General features: G+C 38.7%; 1 protein-coding gene across 1 annotated transcript in view; it reads left to right on the plus strand.

Moving 5' to 3' along the window:
• Samd12 (sterile alpha motif domain containing 12) overlaps positions 1-23,101 on the plus strand; it is a 376,179-nt gene that overhangs the window by 140,390 nt on the left and 212,688 nt on the right. The window contains exon 3 of the mRNA XM_027952472.3: positions 15,654-15,783. Coding sequence (XP_027808273.1) covers positions 15,654-15,783 — 130 coding nt within the window. The remainder of the gene's footprint in view (positions 1-15,653; positions 15,784-23,101) is intronic.

Below are 23,101 nucleotides of genomic sequence, written 5' to 3' on the forward strand. Positions count from 1 at the left end.
CAGAAGAGAAATGACTGAGTGAAGAAGATACAGGGAAACCAAGTAGAAAGACTGTGACCAAAATATACACAGAGCAGGTATTTGTAGCGCCAGGAGAGAATTGATGTGACAGTAAATTTTTAAAGAGGCTCTAGCCTTGGGGACAGGACTGAGAAACAGAACATAAAGTGGAGAATAATTAAAGAAATATTTATCAAGCATTCTTCTCCCTGCCCACTTCAACTTATAGGAAGAAAGCCCAATGGCCAGAATATAGCAAAAGCAAATCATCATCATCTGTCCCTGAAATGTATATGTGAATGTGTCTGTTTAACACATGTGGGATGAATTGGAGCATATTGCATGGATGTTAGCACCACAGAGCAATGTTATCCTCACTGTGGCCCTAGGACACTCTGAGTAAAATTCCATCAGTCAAGAAGTCCAATACAAGTATGCAGAAATCCCAGTGAGATCTTCATTACTTCATTGTTTTTTGGGTTTTTTTTTTTTTTGCTTGTTTGTTAAGAAACAAAGATATAAACCAGTTATTTGCAGGTAACCCAGAGATCAAGTCAAATATGTTGAAAGAAAATGTTTGAAAAACATCAGTTCTCCTTTGAAAAACTTTAGTATCCTCAGGGAAAAGGAGGTACTGGAGATGGAATTAGAAAAAGTTATATTCCATGCTTTTATAATTTGTCAAAATGGATTCTGCAGTCATGTATAAATTAAAAAGAATCAATAACAAGATAATACATGTGAGATTATATATATATATATATATATATATATATATATATATAATTATATATATATATATATATAATCATCCATTTTTTAAAAGTCCAGGATGCTTTGAAAAAGAAATCAGAACTAAGATGGTCCTTGGGAATTAAAGTAAAATTTTAAAATAAAATTTAAAATGTAATAAGTGATTTGACAGATGAAATTGAGAAAAATCATCATGTAAAACAGGGTTCAGCAAGCTTTATCTACAAAGGGCAAGTGAATAGTTTCAGCTTTGCAAGCCACCTGGTCTTTGTCACAATCATTCACTTTGCTGGCACCTAATGTAGAAGATATGAATTGATAGTGATAAAAATGTTTTTTGAAAATATTCAACTTCTGAGATTTATACCTGAAAAAAATTGAAAGCAGCATCTCAAAAGAGATATTTGCCCATCCAGGTTCATTGCAACATAACTCACAAGGTCAAAAGGTGAATGCAGCCTAAGTGTCCATAAGTAGATGAGTAGGTGAAGTGAGATACACATTTACAATTGAATTTTATTATTCAGCCTCAAAAAGAAGGAAATTCTGACACAGGCTACAAGGTGGATGAACTTGAAGACATCATGCTATGAAATAAACAAGTCACAAAAATACAAATACTACATGATTCCATTTATTGGAGATACTCACAGTATCCAAATTCATAGGAAACAAAGTAGAATGGTTGTTGACAGGAACTAGGAGGAGACAAAATAAAGAAGTATTGTGTGATAGGTGTAAAATTTCAGGGTAAAAAGAGTTGTGGACATGGATGCTGGTGATGGGTACAGAACAGTATAAATGTAGTTGTTACTACTTAGATTGAGAATGGATAAGATGGCAATTTGATGTAATGTATATTTAAAACAATTAAAAATAAATATTAATAATCTGGAGGATCCAATTTTAATGAAACATGCTCTAGATAAGATAATAGACAATGGAGGATATATTTAAAAATAATAATAATAATACTTATTTTAAAATATATAACACAAAAATAGTAACACAAAATCACTAGAACTCAACCTTTAAGTTGAAAGCATCTACTGAATGCCTGTCAGGAAGAGTGAAGGAAGACCCATATCTAAGTACATTCTCATGAAATGTCAATATATAAAAAACAATGAATATCCTAAAGCCTTGTACAGAGAAATGTAACCAAGATACCCCAAAAAGCAAAGAGAGTCAAATTAAACTTCTCACGGCACTATTTAAAGATAGTAAGCTGGAGAGAGAAGCCATCAGAATTGCGAGGGATCTATTTTTCAACTTTAGAATGCTACATCTTCCCATCCTATCAATCTAAGTGTAAAGGAAGAGTGAAGACTTTCTGATGTGCAAGATCTGAGAATGTTTATGTCCCACAAACCCTTGCTTAGTGTTAAAGTCTGTAAACAAGTCAAAATAACACCTGGCATTTTGCCAGGGGAATGTTAGAGTCTGTAAACAAGTCTGGATGGCGCCTGGCATATTGCCAGAGGGAGTGGTTTGTGAAGTAACGCCAGCGAGCCATTAAGTGTAGAGATTCTTTATTGGTTGACTGATGTATCTAGTTTATGCTAATTAGATAAGCTGTGGGGAATGTATAAATACCGCTCCTGTCCGGCAATAAACGGCTCCCACTCCTGCTGTATCAATCTACACAAGTTGTTCGTCACCACCCGGTTATTTTGCTGCAGCCAGACTGCGGCAGCTTAGGAAAGTGCTTAAGAATGTGTTCCAGCAGAAAGAAGACATAAACTGAGAAATGGGAAAACAAGAATCTAGGAAATAGCACATCCATGCACTCACCCATCCTGGAGCAAGAGAGGCAAATCCTAAGTGTCCCCTACATAGCAAATCTGGGGAGCAGCCAATCTATTCTAGAGCAAGGAAGACTTCATGAGGTAGCTCTTTGGGAAGTCTTTGAAAAATGTTGATGCTTCAAAAAATGAGAAAAAAGAAAGGAAATTAAATACCACAAAGACCCCAAAACTTCATAAGAATATTTCTTCCAAAAATGAAGGAAACTAAGCTATGGCATGAATTTAAGCAATGGCTGGCATATGAGAAAATAAAGTCTACTTAGAAAACCTGGAATGGAACCACCATTTAACCCAAGTATTTCACTCCTCTGTTTATACCAAAAGGACTTAAAATTAGCATACTACAATGATGCAGCCACATCAATGTTTATAGCAGCTCAACTCACAATAACTAAACTGTGGAATCAACCTAGATGCCTTTCAACAGATGAGTTGGTAAAGAAACTGTGGTATATATACACAATGGAATATTACTCAGCATTAAAAAAATAAAATTATGGCATCTGCAGATAAATGGATAGAGTTGGACAATATCATGCTAAGCGAAGTAAGCCAATCCCCAAAAACCCAAGGCTGAATGTTCTCTCTGATAAGTGGGTGCTGATCCAGAATGGCAGGGGATGGGGTGAATGAAGGAAATTTGATTGGCAAAGGAGAGGGAGAGGAGGGGAGGGGACACGGAGGCAAGTAAGATGGTAGAATGAGACAGACATCATTACTCTAGGTACATGTTTGATTGCACAAATGGTGCGACTCTGCATAGTGTACAACTAGAGAAATGAAAAGTTGTGCTACATCTGTGTACAATGAAATGAAATGAATTCTGCTGTCATGTATAACTAGTTAGAAGAAAATTTTAAAAATTAAAAAATGTTAAAAAGAAAAGAACAAAGTCTATCTGCTTCTTATGCTGGGAAACTTTGAGATTCTGAATGGATATGACTTTGAATGTGATAGGAGAAAAAATGATCCAAACCAGACTAATTGTCACATATTTGAGTAGTTCTTCATGATCATAATAAATACTGCTTAAAGATTTTTAACTTTGAATCAACCCATCACAACATAACTGACCAGATAGAGGTTGTAAGACTGAATAAATCCATTATTAACCTTGACAATAGAAAAGTAATACTATAGATAATACGAGAGAACTTAGAAAAAAGGAAACAAGTAGATTTTTTTAAAAATAAAATGAAGTTGTTATTTGGAAAATCATTAATTTAAGAATATTATTAAATGTTTCAATGATAATTAATTATATTAATTAATAATACCAGCTGCAGACATTTGGAATAGTAGATGAGACAAGATAGCTACTATGTGTGATAAGTCCTAATTATTTATTGGGATATCAATAGGTAATTCTCTAAACGTGATAAACTAAAAAGACCAAAAAGAAATAGCATTTATAAGTTGCTCCTGGAGATCGCAACTGAAGTTGGAAAAGGAAGATCTTTGACTTAGGACTAGGTGTGGGTCCTAATGTTAAGAAAAAGTTGCCAATGTAAAGAGATAGGACAAGAAGCATATTTTTTAATATAAGTCCTTTTGTATAATTTATTATTTTAAACCACATGCATACTTTCTTTGATAGCAAAAGAAGATTACAAATAAGCAGGATGACTGTAGAAGCATAAAATTAATTAAATTATTATTCAAATAAAGATATATAATTATTTGTTCAGAAGACAATATGGCTGTGTGAAGATGTGTTAATGGACAGATTCTGGATAAGCAGTTTATAAAAAATAATGATATTTTATGTTAATAGTGTGAATACTCAGTCAAAATTTTCCTTAATTATTTAAAAACCAGTATTTGAAAGTAAAAGCATATATGTAACAAAATGTGTTTTCTGGATTACTTATAATGCTTCTCACTAGAATCAGGAAAAAGCTAAACTAGAAGTGAGATTTTTTTCAAAGCTCTATCTATCTTAGACTCTTGGGCTATTTTCTCTGAATTTAGCATTCTCTTTGAACTAGTCTGTCCTTATGTGAAGGCAGCTCAGGCTACCAAATCAAAGTACCACAGACAGGGGGGGCCTAAAAAGCAGAAAAGTATTTTCTCAGAGTTCTGGAAGCCGGACATCTGAGATCAGTATGTTGGCATGGCCAGGGTCTGATGAGGGACCTCTTCCTGATTCCAAGATGGCCACTCACTCACTATGTGGTGGAAGAGTAAAAGCTGTCTGGCATCTCATGAGAACACTAATTCTACCAGTTGGAGCCTTATGACCTCACTTAACCTTAATTATTTCCCCAACAACCCTATCTCCAAATTCAAGTTGGGAATTAGGATGTCAACATTTGAATTTTGAGGGGACATGATATTCAATCCATAACATTAATTCATCATATGGTTGAATTGAACAGAGAGGCAAACTATTTTGTGAGCAAGAACTCATGGAGCTGGGGGTTTGGCTATTATGTTAGTCAGTTTTTCATTGCTGTGACCAATATAGCTGATGAGAATAACTTAGAGGAGCAAAACTTTATTTTGGGCTCACAGTTTCAAGGGTTTCAGCCCAGGTTGGCCAACTCTACTGTTCTGTGTGCATAGGTGAGGCAGACCAGCATGATGGAAGGGTTGGCAGAGGAAAGCTGCTTGGTTCATGGAAGCCAGGAAGTAGAGAGGGGAAGGTCCATGGACAGATGCCCCCAGTGATGTATTTTCTCCAGTCATGCTCCACCTGCCCACCCACCCAGTAGTTCTTTCAAATTATGAGTCCATCAAATGGATTAATCCACTGACAGGACTCGAGCTCTCATAATCGTATCAGTTTACCTTTGAATGTTGCTATATTGGATATCCTGTTTCTAGCCCATGAGCTTTTAGGGAAACACTTCTCATGTCCAAACCATAATAGCTATCATTTGAGTAAATTTAACTTTTAAAGCCCCAAACTAGTATTGGAAACTTTGCACAGACCAATGCCCTAACAGATTCTAGAGTTTTTAGACTCTCCAATCCCCAGAGATCCTCACTCCCACTCCCTTATAACAGTCATTGCATCAACATTTTTGTAGTGCTTCTGCTTTCTCTTGAGGGCCAACAGAAGGGTGGTTGAGTCTTCCCTCAGACCTATCAGCCCTCTCTTTTCTTTAAAAAAAAAAAAATTAAAAGCCTCCAAATTAAAAATTCTGCTTTATTTTTCTTTGATTAGTTAATTAGATCTTGACTACTTTGTAATATGGGCAGAGTAGGTATTTTCTTTCTCACTTTACTGGTGATACAACTGAAAGAGATTAGCAGTGCAAAATGTAAATAGCAGAAAATGTGCTTCCTTCCACCACACGGAGAATGGGAAGAGCCCTAGACTAGGGGCAGAAGACTGGTTTTGAGCCCCACTCTGCTCTTGGCATACCCAGATCAGAACAAAGACAAGATTGTCTTTGAACAAATTTGTCTTAATTGAGTAATCAAAGAAGTAGTCTAGCAGTGAGAACCTCAATAAGATGACTCACATTTCTGATCCTTCTTTTCCCACTATATCCATCAAGCTGGAGTGACATTGTGAAGTAAGAACGGAGCGTGGCATTCTTGCAGACCTGGACAGAATGCAGCTCTGAAATCCACTGGCAGTGTAACTCCAGATGAGCTCCTTCACCTCTCCAAGCCTGTTTCTTTTGTAAACTAGATGCAATAACTTCTTTGTAGGTTGTTGGAAAGATTAAAGATGATTTATCTAAAATCCTCAAAACCCTTCTTCCCATGTTCTGTTAGAACATTGTATCTCACCCTCTGTGTGGAATGGCACCAGCCTGCTCTTCTGCCACATTCCTAGGCCAGCCTGGACCTTGCACCTTTCTCATAGGGCTCTCAAAAGAGCAAGAACATGTGCAAGGATGCCAGATCTCTGGAGTTGTCAGCCCAGACCTGGCCCATCATCACCACGGTCACAATCTTTTGTTAGCAAGCCACATGGCCCCGTTTTTCCCCCAGACCAAAGAGGTGGGGATATAGAAGTCAACTTACGACCGAGGACCGCCAATCATAGTACATTTGGTTCCTTTGGCACTGAGGACATCCTTATTATCAGCCTAACATATTGTTATTCCAAAGGAAACATTGAAGTATGAGATAATGAGGATCAATAACCATTTATTTTTTAGTCCACATTTTGTTTTTGTTATGCTTTTATTCATCCAACGTTCACACAGGGGTTTTTGCTCTTAAGGTACCTTCTCAGTGTAAGTGTGTCTTTGTGTCTTGCCCTCACTGCATTTCCCAGAGGACATGGTTGAGTGATGGATTTTCCTGTTAAGACAGAGCAGACACAAAGTACAGTGTGATTCTCTCCTCCTGGATTTCTCTTGACAGGCTGCACAATCTGGGCCAATAGGAGCAGCAGGCCTCCATAAGCAGAGCTGTCCAGGATGCCAGAGACACCTTATTCCTTGTTGACTGCCTGGACACATCTGTTTGTTCCTTTGTTTTTGGAAACCCGATGCCCAGTGGCATGCATGTAGGGCCAGCAGATCTCACCAGCATTGCCTGGGAGCATCTGTTTTACAGCTTTTGAGCAGCAGCATCTGCACATCTGGGTTGTACACATTTATAATAGCTCTGTGAGGTCCCTGGGGAATCTGGCTGTATCTTTGGCATGGGATTAGGACACTTTGCACACAATGTCCCTTAAAATGGGGAAAGGCTAACTTGGAGTCTCAGAGGGAAACCCATGGACAACTCCTCATTGGAAGTCAAAAGGTGATGCTTGTGTGGTTCTAATGATAATTAGGAGTTGCCCTCATAAGAAGGAGCATTTCTTTTCCACTTTTGATTCAGTATCTATCATTTTCCCCCTTTTTCTATATGTTTCCTCTTGGTCTTGTACCTACCTCTTCCTCTTGTGCCTTTTCTTCCTCCTCCTTATCAACTTTTTTTTCTAGTCTTCTATCAGCTTTATTTTTTCTTCTTTCAGTCTTAGTGACTACACCTAACGTCATCTCACCATGCCCACAACTCCCATCACCCAGACTCCCAAGATGGCCCACTGTTCTGCCCTCCCATTTCCCCAAATCCGCCTGGAGAATCCAGCCAAAGAACATATGAAAACCACTCAAGAGCTATTAACACACACTTTCTGAACACATGGTATGGGACAGACCCTGGGTAAATGCTTTAGAAAAAAACATTTTAAATCTGCACAACCCATTGGTAGGAATTAACTGCAGTGTATTGAGAAACCTGTTTAGAAAAGTTCAGTGATTGACCCAGTGTCCACAGTGCTAGTGAATGCCAGAGCTGCCCTTCATTCCAGGTCTGCGTGATTCCAAATGCCAAGCTTGTTTCATCATATCACTCTCTCTGTCAAAAATAGAAAAAAAAAAAATGAGGATCTGAAATGTGAGCTATCTTACTAAGAATTATAGTGCTAGACTGCCTCTGCATTTTTGGCTCAGTCTAGGAGAAATCTAATTGGAGGAAAGGCTGTTTTAGTCCCAACCTGAGAATGTCAAGAGCACAGCTGGGACCTGCACCAGTTTTCTGACACTCAAAAGATGTAGGAGCTGTGATATATGATGACGGACCAGACAGTTCTTCCATTTGCTCAACAGATAATTATTGAGTGCCTGTCTTGTGCCAGGCACTGTTCTAAAGTTTGAGATTCTTCACAAAATAAGTCCCCAGCCCTTGTGCCGAGCACGAAGCAGTGAAAAGAGACAGATAATAAACAGGAGATAAAATAAGTGAATTATGTAGTGTGTTTAATGGTACGTGTCATGGGGAAAGAAACACTGGAGTGAGGTAATGGGTACTGGATGCACCAGAGAGGAGTTGGCTTTATTAAACAGGGAAATCCAGATATAACTTGCTAAGAAGGGAGCATTTGAACAAAGGCTTGAAGGAAGTGAGGAATTAACATGCAGGTGTCTAGGGGAAGAGCAAGAAGTAGTCATGGTTGGCATTTTTTGGCAGCAGCAATGGAGCAGGAAAATTAATAAAGATGACATCAAAGATGCTCGATAGCCAGGTTGTGTGAGACCTTGTAAGTCATTTCCAAGATTTAAAATGAAATCCATGGGGCTGGGGATGTGGCTCAGTGGTAGTGCACTCACCTAGCACATGCGAGACCCTGGGTTCAATCCTCAGCACCACATAAAAATAAATAAAATAAAGGTATTGTGTCCAACTTCAACTAAAAAATAAAATATTTTAAAAATAAAAATAAAATGAAGTCCAGGAAGGAACAGAACACCTTGATAGTGTATGAGATACCCAGAGGCAGCACTCTAGGTGAGGCAGGATGGCGTTTCCGGGCAGGAGTGTGGCGGTGAGGGTGTTGGGAGAGATGGAGTTTGATGTATTTGAAAGTCGAACCTTCAGGTTTCTCCAGTAAATTAGATGTGGACTATAATAGAAAGAATAGTCAATGGTGAATCCAAGATTTCAGGCCTCAGTACTAGGAGGAAGTTTCTATCAGATAAGAGATTTTATCAGCTGGATTGGTATCAGATGAGATGTTGAAAGTGACAGATGGAGCGGTTTGGGGGTAAAGAATACGAGGTTCATCTTGGACATGGTGAGTTTGTTTACGTATTGGATACATGGAACGTGGTCAGTTACATATAGGTTTTGGTTGTGTAGGGAGAGGAGTGGGTGACATTGTGGGGTTTATCGGCCTATCTAATGATAAGGAAATAAGAGCACTGATTTGCTTTTGAAATAGAAATTAGAGGGTAGTGAGGAAGCTTGTTTTGCATTTTTTTAAAAGGTGGGTCCCAATCAGTGAGAAAGATAATACTTTCCTAATGCTTTGAATTTTCAGGGAGATCCTTGAATCTAGATCAGTGTTTCCTCAAATTTCATGCAGCCAAAAAAAAAAAAAAAAAAAAAAAAAAGGATGGGATGGGAGAGAGAGGGTAATCATTTTCTATTAGGAAACTGACATGTAGTCTTTATCCACATGAAGTCATTTCAATGCACACACGTATACACTCTCACTTACACAACTTGATATAGTCATCATAGTTCCGCTCTATCAGCCACTATTTGAGGTGTCTTACAGTGAATTGGATTCTTACTTCAGTTTTAAACTTGAATTAATTGATTTTTCAAATACCTTTAAACTTTCAATTTCTGTGAGCCTGTGGTTCTCAGCATTTAGGAATGAAAAAGATCTTCCCTAAATTTGATATGGGCAAATTAAGAGAAATAACCTTTTTTTCTTCAACATGGATGATGCAAATGTAGGAGAATAACCAATACACTGGTTAATAAAGATTTGACATAATGAGTTGACACCTGTAAACACAAATTGAGGTCCAGAAAAATCTACATTCAGGATAAGAGATCACTGGTTTGACAGCAGTTCATTTGTAGAGGATTCAAAGAGTGAGATTCTTAAGTGCAGCTTGAGTCTGTGATGTGTCTCAGTCGTAATAAAGAGTTAGGCTTTTCATCAGATAGATTTCATTTTTGTAGTTAGCACATTTAGGACACTACCTTTTGAAGGAAATAGCAGCAAGTCACAGGAGCTAATGGAGGAAAATGGTAAATGTAAAAGTTTTGCAATAGATACCATCTGAGAAACAGTTGGAAAAAAAAAAAGACATCTTATGATGCCACAGTATGTATTTGGGAAAGCTGATCAAATTGCTTCCCCAGTGCTGCTACTTAGAAACTATTAACCCTTCTCAGGAGCATCACAGTTTAGGAAGCAGGAAATGATCCAGGTGATGTGAAAGCAGCAAAGATGAACGAATGTCAAATAGCACTACATTTATCTGTCTTTCATTCACCCAAGAGGAAATAAATGTGTTTATCTTTTACCTGGAAACCTTCTGGCAGTGATATGGTTTCTTTTTGGAAGATGTGAAGTTTAACAACTTTATTCGTTCTGAAATATTTTGGTTCAAACCCAAGAATGAGCATTAAAAGTGAATCCCAGGCTACCCTGGAATCAGATAAAGCAGGCAAGATAAATTTTTAAAAGTTTTCTAGCCACCTCCTTCCAGGAAAGAATCAGAGTGACAGAAGGGGGCATTACTAGTATTTAAAATTAATTAGATCAAATGCTGAGCATTTCCTCTTGCTCATAGAGGACCTTTCTACCTTTCTTCAGGTAAATGAACATTAAAAATTGCTAAAGTAGACATCAATGGTTGATTCTATGTTTCCCTTTCCCCTCTTATTCCCTCTCCTTTCTCTTTCTACAGTCTCAGTTTCTCTCTCTCTCTCTCTCTCTCTCTCTCTCTCTCTCTCTCTCTCTCTCTCTCTCTCCTATTTTGAATAGGATGGCACAATGGTAGCCAGCAAAAGAGAGGACAAGGAGCTACAGAACATTGAAAGATAGTAAGGGAAGAGAGTTCTTAGAGTTTGGAAACAGTGGCATCTAATGAGATGCTGAAAAGACGTTTGCCACTTTCTGGTGCTTAGCCATAACTCTCCCTTGTTCTACCATTGGATGGAATCCATCTGAATGTTCTCTACTTTTTCACAATGTATGGATGAAGTCTCTTGTAAGTTTGCCTAGTTAAGAGCTTATTCAGCAATTAGGAAGTTAAAATTGCAGTGTTCTCTTATAAACCAAAACCAAGTAAATTAAAAGAGAATTTATATGGCAAAAAGATAAGGGATAATTAAATTAGAAAATAAAATTTAACTTCAAATGCATATTGTAATATGTCCTTTCCATACCAAATTTCTTTAAAACATTTAACTCTTTTATTATTTAGCAGAAAAGCTTCATATTTATCTTGGAAAACTTAAATGCTTAAGAGTTCTTTCCAGTTAAACACAAATCAGAAATTATTATAAAACACAGTTGAAGTTATTGTATGAAGGCAAATTAAAATAAGAATCATTTAAAAAAAACAAAAACAATTTGCAAACAACCTTTTCCTTAGAAATGTGTATTTTTTATAAAGTCTCATAAAATGGAAATTAAAGGCATCTGAAATGCATTTTCCCTTTTGTCTATAGAAAGGCCAGGAGGACCAATTCCGAAAGGAAATGCCTGGAATTCTGCTTGGTGTCATAATGCATATAGGTTACCATAATAAACTGCCTCCACCTTCTTTCAGGGTAGCAGAACAAACCAAAATTGTCTCCAGGGCTGTAAATCTAGGAATGATGTTCTAGAAGTGAACATGGAGAAAGCAACTGGAGTAAATGTTTTCTTAATGTTTGCCTTGGGGCGGGATGTTTTTTTCTTATTAGCTTACTGTTCCTAGTAAATATGAAATGCTTTATCTCTTTGTTTTATGAACTATTCTTATTTTGGTTGAGGTTCCTACTGTGAGGAAATTTAAAAAAAAAAAAAAAGACCTGGCAGCAAATCAGAGAAAATGATCAGCTAGTGATGGATGTAAAGGGAGGGGTTAATATTGGGAGGAAGAGGATGAGAGAGTAGTAGAAGGATATGGTACCTTCCAGCCTTCTGTCCCCACCTTCCATGGGGCAGTCTGTTAAATGCCACAGAGGGTACTTTAACATATGTCTTTCATTGTTGTTCCACTTTGCACACAGAAATAAATGTTGAGATCCTTAAAGGCATCAGATTACGGCATTTACTCCCCAAACTTGACTGCTGTTGGGGAGGGGACGGTGACAATGGAAGGAGGTATGACTGGTTCACCCAGGTGCTACAAGAAGAGAGGCTCAGACAGAAATTTAAAAAAAAAAAAAAAAAATGAAGACTATCTCTGAGAACCCAGAAACATTGTCATAATGGCTTATCAAGTTAACGTGTGGTAAACTATTAACAATTTTATAATTCAACCAAAGCTAAGAATCAGCTGATAAATAGGGTTGATACTTTTATTGCCCTTTGGTTAAGAGGAGATAAACAACCCTTGTTAATAGTAGGAATCTTTATTCTCTGTTTCATTTGTTATACCAGTTTATATGGAGACATTTCCCTCTGGGTTTGTAAAGTCTTAAGCTTTGTATTTACTCCTGTCCAAGCAACTGATTCTAAATTATTACTTAGCGAGAATATATCTGAAGGAAAAGTGAACCAGTTCCTTGACTGTTAGCCTCAGAACTACTGAATTTATGGCAAAAGGAGAATATACAACAAATGCATATGGGGTCAGGATTGTTCTGAGTTGACTTGGCAATTTTGGGTAAATCTTTAGCTGAAGCCTAGCAGAATGGGTTAGTCTTGGTGCGGAGTCGTCTGTTGCATGGGAAATGAGCCAGTTAAAGAATGACCTTTCAGGAAGAAGGAAGTTTAATATATTGATGTATAAGCAACTCCATCCCCCTGCCTCTTCCTTCCTAATTTACAGCCTTCTCTGACTGGTTTATAGGAGTCTTCAAAAAATGTGATTAGCTGTACTTGCAAGAAACTTGCAAGAGTTTCAGGGTAATGATGTGTCAGCTCTAAACTCATTCAGTTAATCTGAAGGAAAGTTTTTAGAGCAGGAGAGAGCCAGATTCAGAGATGCTGACTTGTGAAACATGGTGGTAACTGCATTTCCACCTGAAAGATCTTAAATTCTGGTTTCCTAATCTTGCAAAGGAAAGAAAGTAATGATGGCCAAAAAAGACTGAATATCAACATCAATAGCAACAAAAAAAACAAGTACTTATTTGTACCCCCATGCCCAAGGTTCTCCTTTCTCATCAAAATTAGGAAACAAACAATATGATTTCACACAGAGCTTAGAAGGAAAATGGTGGCCGAGACCAGGGACTGAAGAAGGGTGGTAGGCAGAGGAAGCCATGTTGATTAGGAGCCATGCAAGCACAACACACTGTGGGGAAGAGCAGGGAGGGCTGGACCTGAAACTCACTGCAGACGGGATAGTCACATGCACCTGGGAACACAGATAAAGTGAAAATTGTTTATTTTTACTCATTCACTTTTTCATTGTGCCCTCACAGAACATCTATTAAATGCAATGCACTCTAAGGAACACAAAGTTATAGCAGCTGCTCTCCTCGCTAGTTACTAGTGTTGCAAAACAAATTAGCCTAAAACTTGGTAGTGTGCAACAATTATTTTTGATGCTCACCAATTATATGAGTCTGGAATTCACTTGATACAGCAAAGAAGTCTTGTATTTGCATAATGGTGTCTGGGTTCCTCAATGAGAAGATTCTGAGGCTGAGGCTAGAATCATATGAAGCTTGTTTACTCATTTGTCAAGTGGTTAGTGGTGGCTGTCAGCTGAACCCTTAGCTGGAGGATTGGCAAACATTCTTGTGCATGGTCTCTTCATGTGGCTTGTGCTTCCTCATACCATGGTGGCTATGTTCTAAGGGTGAGTGCTACGAGCAGACATCACATAACATCAATTCCACTGTACCACCTTGGTCATGATGGTCACATACCCTGCTGAAATTCAACTGGCGGAAACATCAATCCAATACCAGTGCAAATAAGTATGCTCAGTCACATTGAATGAGAACATATACATATGTGTGCACATATATACACATGTGCACACATATGTGTGTATATATGTATATATACACACATTTATGTCTGATTTACATATGAAGTCATAGAATGATATATATAGCCTCACCCTCCTGCATATGTATGGTCATATTTGAAAAATAGAATCTGTCACACTTAATAAGAGTGAAAGGGGAAACAAATATCATAGTACAAAAAAATTTGGTTAAGTATATTTTGGAATTATTTTGTGATGGCTCAAAGAACCATTCAATTGAAAATACATTGATAAAAAAATAATACCTGAGCCCTATGCTTTCCAAATGAGAATCCCTACATATTCCTCCCACTATGTTTACTATTTTCTTCTCACCATCTGTACCACTTTTCCTTAATTTTTTTTTCCTAAAATTGGGGCAATGAGTTTTTTTTTTTTTTTTTTAGCTCAAATTTGTTTTAAAAGTAAACTTTACGTTACTGAATAAAATGAATTATATTTTTATCCCATATTTTATTTGCCATAAAGTGAAGTTTGCCTCAAACATAATCAAAGAAAAAAGAAGAGTAAGTAGATGTTGCTAGATTTGCTGCTTTTTGTTACAGGTTCTGAAACTGAAGCAAACCTGCTCTTTGTTGGGAAAAAAAAAATGTTAGGAAGTGTTTGAAGGATACTAAATCACACTCCTTCCAAATTAAGGCTTTTTCCTTGCCTTAATCTGAAACATGGAAAGAGAAGTAGAAGAAAATGATGCCTGGTGAGAAGGGCAGTGATATTTAAGGGCGGATCTTTGTACCACTCAGGACCCTTTAAAGAACTATCAATATTGTAGACCTACTTTTTTGGCAAACACTTTTCCCAGAATGATAAAAAATATTGATGCTGATGCTTTCATCTCACCTAAACCAAATTCCTGGGATCCATGGGGGAGACCAGCCCCTGACAGAATCAATGCTTATTAATAAATGTATTTGAAATCCACCATTTCTCAAAGGCTGGGACCTTTACACCTCTGTGTGTTTTGATATTTTTCCCTTAGAAACACTTCCCTGAAAGAACCAGAGAGCAATAAAAGGCCTTGACTAGCTGGCTTCTATATAAAACCTAACTACTCCATTATCTTATTACCATTCTCCACATGCTGGCAGAATTGACTGTTGGCGTCCCCGCTGTGGCATAATTAATGTTCCTAGGCTTTATAGGGTCACCCTAAGTCCAGATCCTGCAGGCCATCTTGCACTTTTTTAGTATGCAAGTATCTAAATCCTATACCATTCAATCCTAAAATAATTATTCGCATTTGGAGGGGCAAGTGTTGCATTAGGCCCTAGGGATGTCAGAGACAAGAGATGAATGCATTTTTGAGTAGAGAGAAAGGTCCTTGGGGGCTGCTATTTTACCCCTAAAATTTAATTACTTGCTTAGTAACCCCATTATCTTGTTAGAGTTTTTAGTAGAAAACTCTACTTCCTAAGGTTTTCTCCCAGTGGAGATGATAACTCAAGAATAAGTATAATTTTCATGGCCTCCTCTTCCTGGACCTTTTCTTTGTTTTTTTTTTTTTTTTTTTTTTTTTTTTTAACAACACAGAGAAAGTCTGTAGAGGTTACAAGGAAGATAATAGCCAGATAATCATCATCGTCAGGGAATCCCCACTCTAGGACTTTCGACAATAGTGCTTTCCTAGGCATGGGGCCGGCATTAACAGACCTTCTTTTTTTTTTTTCTCTATTTATAGTCATCTACTGTGAAGCTGTCAAAACCAGTGGCTCTATGGACCCAGCAGGATGTCTGCAAGTGGTTGAAGAAACATTGTCCGAATCAGTATCAGATCTACAGTGAGTCATTCAAACAGCATGACATAACTGGTAAAGTATGCAGTATTCGAGATATTTCTCTCTCTCTCTCTCTCTCTCTCTCACACACACACACACACACACACACACACACCCATAGCGTTACCAGGAAACAGTATCTTCCTACTAAAATGTTCTGGCATGGGGTTACTCTAAAACAGTGATAGACTCCAGATTCACACAAACCATGACATTTAACAAACATAAATGGTTTTGAGGGGGAAACTGTGAATTTTGAGTGTCTAATATAAAACTGCATTCAAGGTAAGGAATTGGGGGATCCTCAAGAAAAGAAAAGCAAACTATTCCTAGAGAAAAAAGGGAGTCCTCCAAAGCGACTTGCTTATAGGATTCCTATAAAGATCCAAGCAGGAAAGTTTTCCAGTTAGGAAAATCTTTATTTTTTTATTTCTATTGCTATTTTAGCTAAAGTTTATTGACTTTTCTTACTGGTGAGCTATTCTTGTGTATTCCATGATGTAGACGAGTCTATGGTGGAAAGTTGCTTTTCCTATGATCTGGCCATCCAATTCCCTGAGGACCGTCCTCTGTGTCCACACCCTGAGATGTTCCAAGATTCTGAGTGAAAAATAATACTAATTCAGTGTCCCTCTGATAAATACCTTTAAGGGGACAAGGTAAAGCTTGGCTTAGATCAAGACTATTGGAGTATTATATAGGGGGGTTAAAAGGCACTTGAAGCATAAAACAGGACAGTACAGTGAACTGCAAGGACCCTTCAGACCAGTCTGTCAATTGGGGGCTGAGATGGAGAAAGTACACCTCCCACCATGGCAGTGGATTGGAGTTGGGGTTTTTTCCCAGGCCTCACCTGCCCCTGTGGCTCTACCTCCATCCCTTCATTCACAAACACTACAATGAAAGATAAGGCTGAGGAACACCACACTAAGGGCTTTGTGTGGAAGAAATGTTGAGAAATCTAAGTCTAGTACAGATCCCCCTCTCTTTTGAGAGAAAATTGATGTCCCCATGGGAAAGTGACTTGCTGTGGAATATCTGAGCACTCCAGATTCCAAACCTTTTTTCAAACCCACCATCATGTACCTTGAGAAATCCTAACCCTTCTCCTTGCTCATTTATTCCTATTTTTTTTTTTTTTTTTTGTACCAGGGATTGAACTCAGGGGCACTTAACTACTGAGCCACATCCCCAGCTCTATTTTGTATCTTATTTAGAGACAGGGTCTCACTGAGTTGCTTAGCTCTTCGCTGTTGCTGAGGCTGGCTTTGAACTCACAATTCTCCTGTCTCAGCATCCCCAGAGCTGCTGGCGTACTACAGGCATGCACCACTGTGCTCAGCACTTCTGTTGTTTTGAAAGGGACACTTTAGCAGAAAGTATTTCTTTTTGTAGTGTACTTCTTACCCTAGAGCAGGAATTAGTTGGTGGTTTTTAAGTGTGTTCTATGGAGTCCTTGATGGCCAAAGGAGATGGGCAGTGCTTTTTGGGCTGAGGTAGGTGTATCACTCAAACCCGTTCCCTTTACATCTGTTTTACATATTCCATTCATACAGAAAACTCAATTTGTAAAGAGGGTTCTAACACTAAATATTTTTTAAAAAGCTGAACTAGATCATTTTAGATTTCTGCTTACCAAGTTGACAATGACTGAATATACAAAGAACACCGTCAGGTGTAGCTTAAGCTGAGTTCACAAGCGAGTTAAATTCTCAAGTATTAAAGTGGTCCTTCATTGCACTTTTTGTCTCCCCTAAACTAGAGCTAATGAACTTTTGGGATGAGATTCCAGAAGTCCTGAAGGCAGTGAGGATGCTTAGCTTAGACTGCAGGTGTCTAGATTTCATTTTTTAGTTGTCCCCATAAGTGTATAGGAAAAGCCCACAGAGGGGTGGTTGTTCCACCCCACAAAATGAGCAGCCAGTCACTAACTGTTTGACTGATTACAGTGACTGCTTAATGTCCCTTAATGGTTGTGAGATAGTAATGGCAAAAAGCCTTTTCATGATCTTATTTGAAAGCAGAGCTGTCCCTCATTAGGGATGAGAATTACGAGGAAAGATAGGCTTCAGAACAGATGGAGGAAGGTGAGCCATACGCCCCTCAGGATTAAAGTTCTCATGCTTCTGGGCTTATGGGGTAAAAGGCCCACTTCCCCGGGCTCTGTGCCATGTGACATGAGAAAGGGGCGAGGCCATGAGATGTGTGGTCAAACAGTTGTCGTTCTGCTATTGGTGGCACACTTGGTATCAGGAAACACCTCTGCTTTGGAGAAATTGCAGCTTCCTTGGGATCTTGAGCAAACTCTAACCTGGGCCAGTTGTTCAACCTCACTTCTTCATCTCCCAAATAAAGAGCATAATACTGTCTGTCTCAGAGAGTGGTCATGAAGGTTAAATGGAATAATAGAGCCAATCATGGATTTAGACCTCCTGCCTGAAGTCCTGTGCTGTCATTCATATCAAGTGTCATTTGGAGCTGTTGAAAAACACACCCTCACTTCATTCTGAGAGAAGCCTATTTTCTGGCAAGCAAAGAAAGCGAATTATTTGGGGACTTGGGGAACAGAGAGAATGAAATCAGATTAACATTTGGTCCACATCTGTTTGACCTTCATCTGTTGAAGTCCTCAGAATCCCACTCTCTTCCCCTGTTCTCTAGCCCCTGCCTCTCTTGGAATGAATTTAAAGTAAGAATGATTCTAAGTGCCAGGTGGTCAGAAGATGGCTTCTAGGACTTGAATCGGTGATTACCAGCCCCATGATGCTAGAAGCAGTGGAAACCCCAGTGCCCTTGGAGGCTATGATAATAACCAGGGCAAAGTATCTGTGAAAGATCAATTTGTGCTGGGTGTGGTGGCACACACCTGTTAATCTCAGTGACTTGGGAGGCCGAGGTAGGAGCATCTCCAGGTCAAAGCCAGCCTCAGCAATTTATCAAGGTCCTTAGCAACTTGGTGAGACCTTGTCTCAAAATATAAAAAGGACTGGGGATGTGGCTTGGTGGTTAAGCACCCCTGGGTTCAATACCCAGTACTAGAAAAAAAATCAAGATGTACTGATAGAGCAAACCTCAAGACCACCTCAAGTGTCTGTACAGATCTAGAGTGACTCAGGGAGAGGACAGGGCAGTGGTTCCAAAGGTCAGATCCAAGCCCAGAGCTGCAACACACTGTGTGACTTTGTAAAGGCTGCTGTGTCACTCGTGCTTTCTTCAACTGTAAAAAGGAGATGATTATAGCACTTGCCTCAACATGGTTTTATGGAGGGAGTCCCTGGTTACCCCAAGCATACGGTGAGTACAAACTGCCGCTGTGCTTCTAAGTGCTGCCCTGACTCTGTGAAAACAACACAACACACAGAAGCAGTGTTGGATTCATCTAGCTGTTATCCTGATAATTGGGAAAGAGCACCTAAGGAGAAACAAAAGTCTGGGCTGGTAAATACCTTGTGCTAATCTGCAAGGCTGCAAACAAGAGCAATCGAGAGTCTCTTGTTTGTGCTGAGATTCTCCCAAGTGCTGCTGTTCATTTATTTTTCTTAAAGCAAGGATTTTCAGTATCATGCTCATTAGGGAAACATGTTATTTCAACATAACATAAACAGCCCTTGATTTAGAGGCAGATGGTCCAGTTATAGTAAATAAAAAGGACATATACTAAATGGAAAGAAGACAAGACAGAGAACGAGAAAGAAGAGAGAGAGAGATGTTTTCTAATCATATGCCTGAGTCAAACCCTCCATTGTCTTTCACCCCAACCTCTAAGACACAGTAGCTGCATAATGTCTTGCAAGTTAGTTTCTCATCAGTAGAGTAAGAAGAATGTTTATCTTAAAAGGTTGTTGGGAAGATTAAACAGGATGACACGTGTGAAGGGCCTAGCTTAATGCTGACATTCTTCCATTTAGCAAGTATTTATGGGACCTCTCCAGGTACTAGGTTTAAGGAGTGAGTAAATAAGATTGTCAGTGATCCATGTAGAGAAAAAATTGTCCATGGAAAACCATGCATCATTGTCTGTATCACACCATCTTGTGTTATCTAATTGTGATTCTAGGGAGTTGCCTTACAATTATATAAGTTGTAGACTGACAGCAATACCGTAGTTCATCCCCCAATCCACAGTTTTGTTTTGTTTTACAGGGTGGGAGGGGGTACGGGGGATTCAATTCAGGAGGAGCACTCTAGCACTGAGACAAATCCCCAGCACTATTTTGTATTTTATTTAGAGACAGGGTCTCACTGAGTTGCTTAGCAAATCACTGTTGCTGAGGCTGGCTTTGAACTCGAGATCCTCGTGCCTCAGCCTCCCAAGCCACTGGAATTACAGGCATGTGCCACCATGCCTGACACAGTTTTGCTTTTTGTAGTTTTAGTTATACATGATCAACTACAATCCATTTTACTGTTATTGATCTCTTACTGTGACTATAAATTAAACTTTATCCCAAATATATTTGTGTAGGAAAAAAAACATGTTATGTTTAGGGTTTGGTACCATCTGTGTTTTCAGGCATCTACAGAGTGGTCTTGGAACATATGTCCTGTGGGAAAGGGGAAACTATTCTACAACAAAATTCTTGTCTCTTGACATGTAAATTCTGTCCCGTAGAGGTTTAGTTGACTTTCCTAGCCACTGCAGAATAGGTGAACTTTGCCTCCTGTTTGCAGATTGATTTCAGCTTTCCAGATCTTTAATTGTGTCTGCTGTTTGGATTCTCTCTTAAGCTAGGTGTAACATCATACCAGTTTCCTCATTAATGAGTTAAATCAAAATCTTAATTGCACATTCATTTGTATGAGGATCATCATTTTAACCTTTGTAGTTTAAAAAACAAGGTTGTATGTGTTTTTACAAAGATTTCCACTAGATTAACATTTTTCTTATGCTTTAATTCAAAGGACTTTAAATTCTAAACAAATTCCACCCACCCCCCCACCACCACCACCAGATATATTTTAATCCACCCGTGTTCAAAACCTTTTGTAAATTTCCTATTAGAATTTCTGATTATTTCATTGTGTCCAGAGAGCACCTGCTATTTTGTGGCAGATGTGTTTAATCAGAAGAGAAGTTACGTTATGTTAACTCTGCCGAAGCATTCTTTAAAAGGAGTACGATGGTTAGAATGCCGGAGAGGCAATAGGATATATAGATTTAAATCATCAGATTAGACTTGAAGGAAAGAAATTTGTCTATTTTCCTGTGCTTGCAAGGTTTTTTTCCCCTAGCTTTCTGAGGCCTGGCCCAGAATGCTGATGAGGAAGCTCTACTGGGACCAGGTAAAAGCTCACAGGCAACTTTCAGATTCTCTTTTATGCACAGTTAAGAATCTTTTCAGGTTTGAGGAGATTTCAGCCCCAAGCTGTGCCTGGTATTCTTCCTATGGCTAAGTCCCCTCCACTCCTTTTCCTTCAAATCCTCCATCTGTGAAGGGCTCTTTCCCTTGCTAACTTAAAAGACTTATTTTCATGGGTGAAGTACTTAGAACTCTTTGAGAATATCAAATATTTTTTTTAAAAGCTACCTTGAATGTGTAAAGGGTTTCCTCGGGTCTGCTTCATGGAACAACAATGGTTATCCTACAGATGTCTGCATGTGTATCCCCTATAAATGGCCCATATTGATTTGTCATATCTCTAAATGGCCTCCTGTAAAAATAGATGAATACCTCTGGTCCTTTTTTGTGTTTCCACCATTGCCACTTGTACCTCTTTCCCCTTTTAAAAGTATTCTGCTGAGAAGTAGCACCCTGAAATCTGGCAGTTCTACTTATGCTATTGAATAAAGGGAAACCACTTTGTCTCTTTCAGACCTTTGGAATGTGGCTCTGTGCATTTGCTAGCAAAACATTGTTCCATTCATTGCTGATTTTTCTGAGCTTTTCTACCCCTTTATCCTTTGCTATTGTCTTCTCAGTCTTTTATTATGGCTAGAGTTCCCCATAGAGACCAATGGGGTGTGTAGTTAACAAGTGTCAAAAGAAGTAGAATAATTACTCTATGTGATGTACCTATGAGAATACTGCTTAGTAGAATCCAGTGTAACCAAATACAATGTGAATGTATTTAACTACCACAGTGCCTCATCTGCACATTTTCTCGTCTTTATTGCTTTTCCCTCTGGATATTGTGTTCTACTTCTCTATATCTTTGTATTTTTTTTTGCCATTTCTCTTTCATGTGAACTGCTCTGTGCTTTATATGAAGTCTCCAGCTTTATTTTATATCTACATAGTAAAGTTCCTGACATGATTAAGGCGTGAGTTATTTCTCATAAGTTAATTTTCCGATAATAGCCTTTATTCTTTGTTTTGAATCCGTTTTGTTGGAAAGCTTACTAAATTTCTACTCCTAATAACTTAGTTTTTGAAAAATATCCCTCGGCATTCTTAAATGGAGGATTCTGAATGAGTTTTTCTTGATGGGTTCTGGATGATAGGCTTCTGAATGTTGGAAAGGACTTTTGAGTACCATCCAAAGTTTTACAGGGTCAATAAAAAAAATTCTTTTCTTGAGAAATAAACACAGGACTTAGGCAAATGGACATAGTGTTCACTTCATTCCTGATGAAGCTTTTTAGAGAATGCCATTGAGGTCTTTGGACAAATAGATTTGCTAAGAGTATTTCCTCTCTGAGTCAAGCATCCCTCTTGTCGATGACACACCCAAGCACTCTCTTCAGTTCTTGGCTTAAGCAACTAAATCAAGGCATATGAGTCCACAAAGGGGACACAACATGGGACTGAGCTAAGCAAACACCATAGGGAGGGCAGGAGAGCATCCGGGGCATTATTCAGTGGAATCCCTTCCCCGCCCCCAGGACTAGGGGCTGGGGTTGGGGCAGGGGTATGTGTCCCTGAGGAGTTCAACCAGATATCTCCTTGTCTGTGCCTTCCAGCATCCTGCTGCATGGCCGGCCAGCTTAGCTGAAGCACCTCAAGCATTCCCAGTTAAAAAGCACCCTCTTTTTCTGACCGGGCTTCTGAACTTGGGTGCTAGTGGTCATGGTGTCTTGTTTCCTCTCTTCTCTCCTCCTCTCAGCAGCAGTCCTGTTAACAGCTTTGAAGTCTTTCAAATACCATACTCTTCTCTGCCATCCTCGAACTTAGCCATTAACCTAGTTAATCCCAGTTTTCCTTCCAGCTTGGGTTTAGATACAAGCTCTTACAGAAAATCCTCCTTAATTCTCATTTTGGATTAGGTATCCGATCCCCTAAGTCTGGGGATAAGCCTTATAGTTGGACTTATCACACATTAAGTTGATAGCTGAAAATTATTAGCAGGTTCATATGAGGTTTAATTGAAACACAGTCCTGGGTCCTATTTAGGTCCCCAGGTTAGAAACTAT

This window comes from Marmota flaviventris, chromosome 15, assembly GCF_047511675.1.
Source record: "Marmota flaviventris isolate mMarFla1 chromosome 15, mMarFla1.hap1, whole genome shotgun sequence".
NCBI lineage: Eukaryota > Metazoa > Chordata > Mammalia > Rodentia > Sciuridae > Marmota > Marmota flaviventris.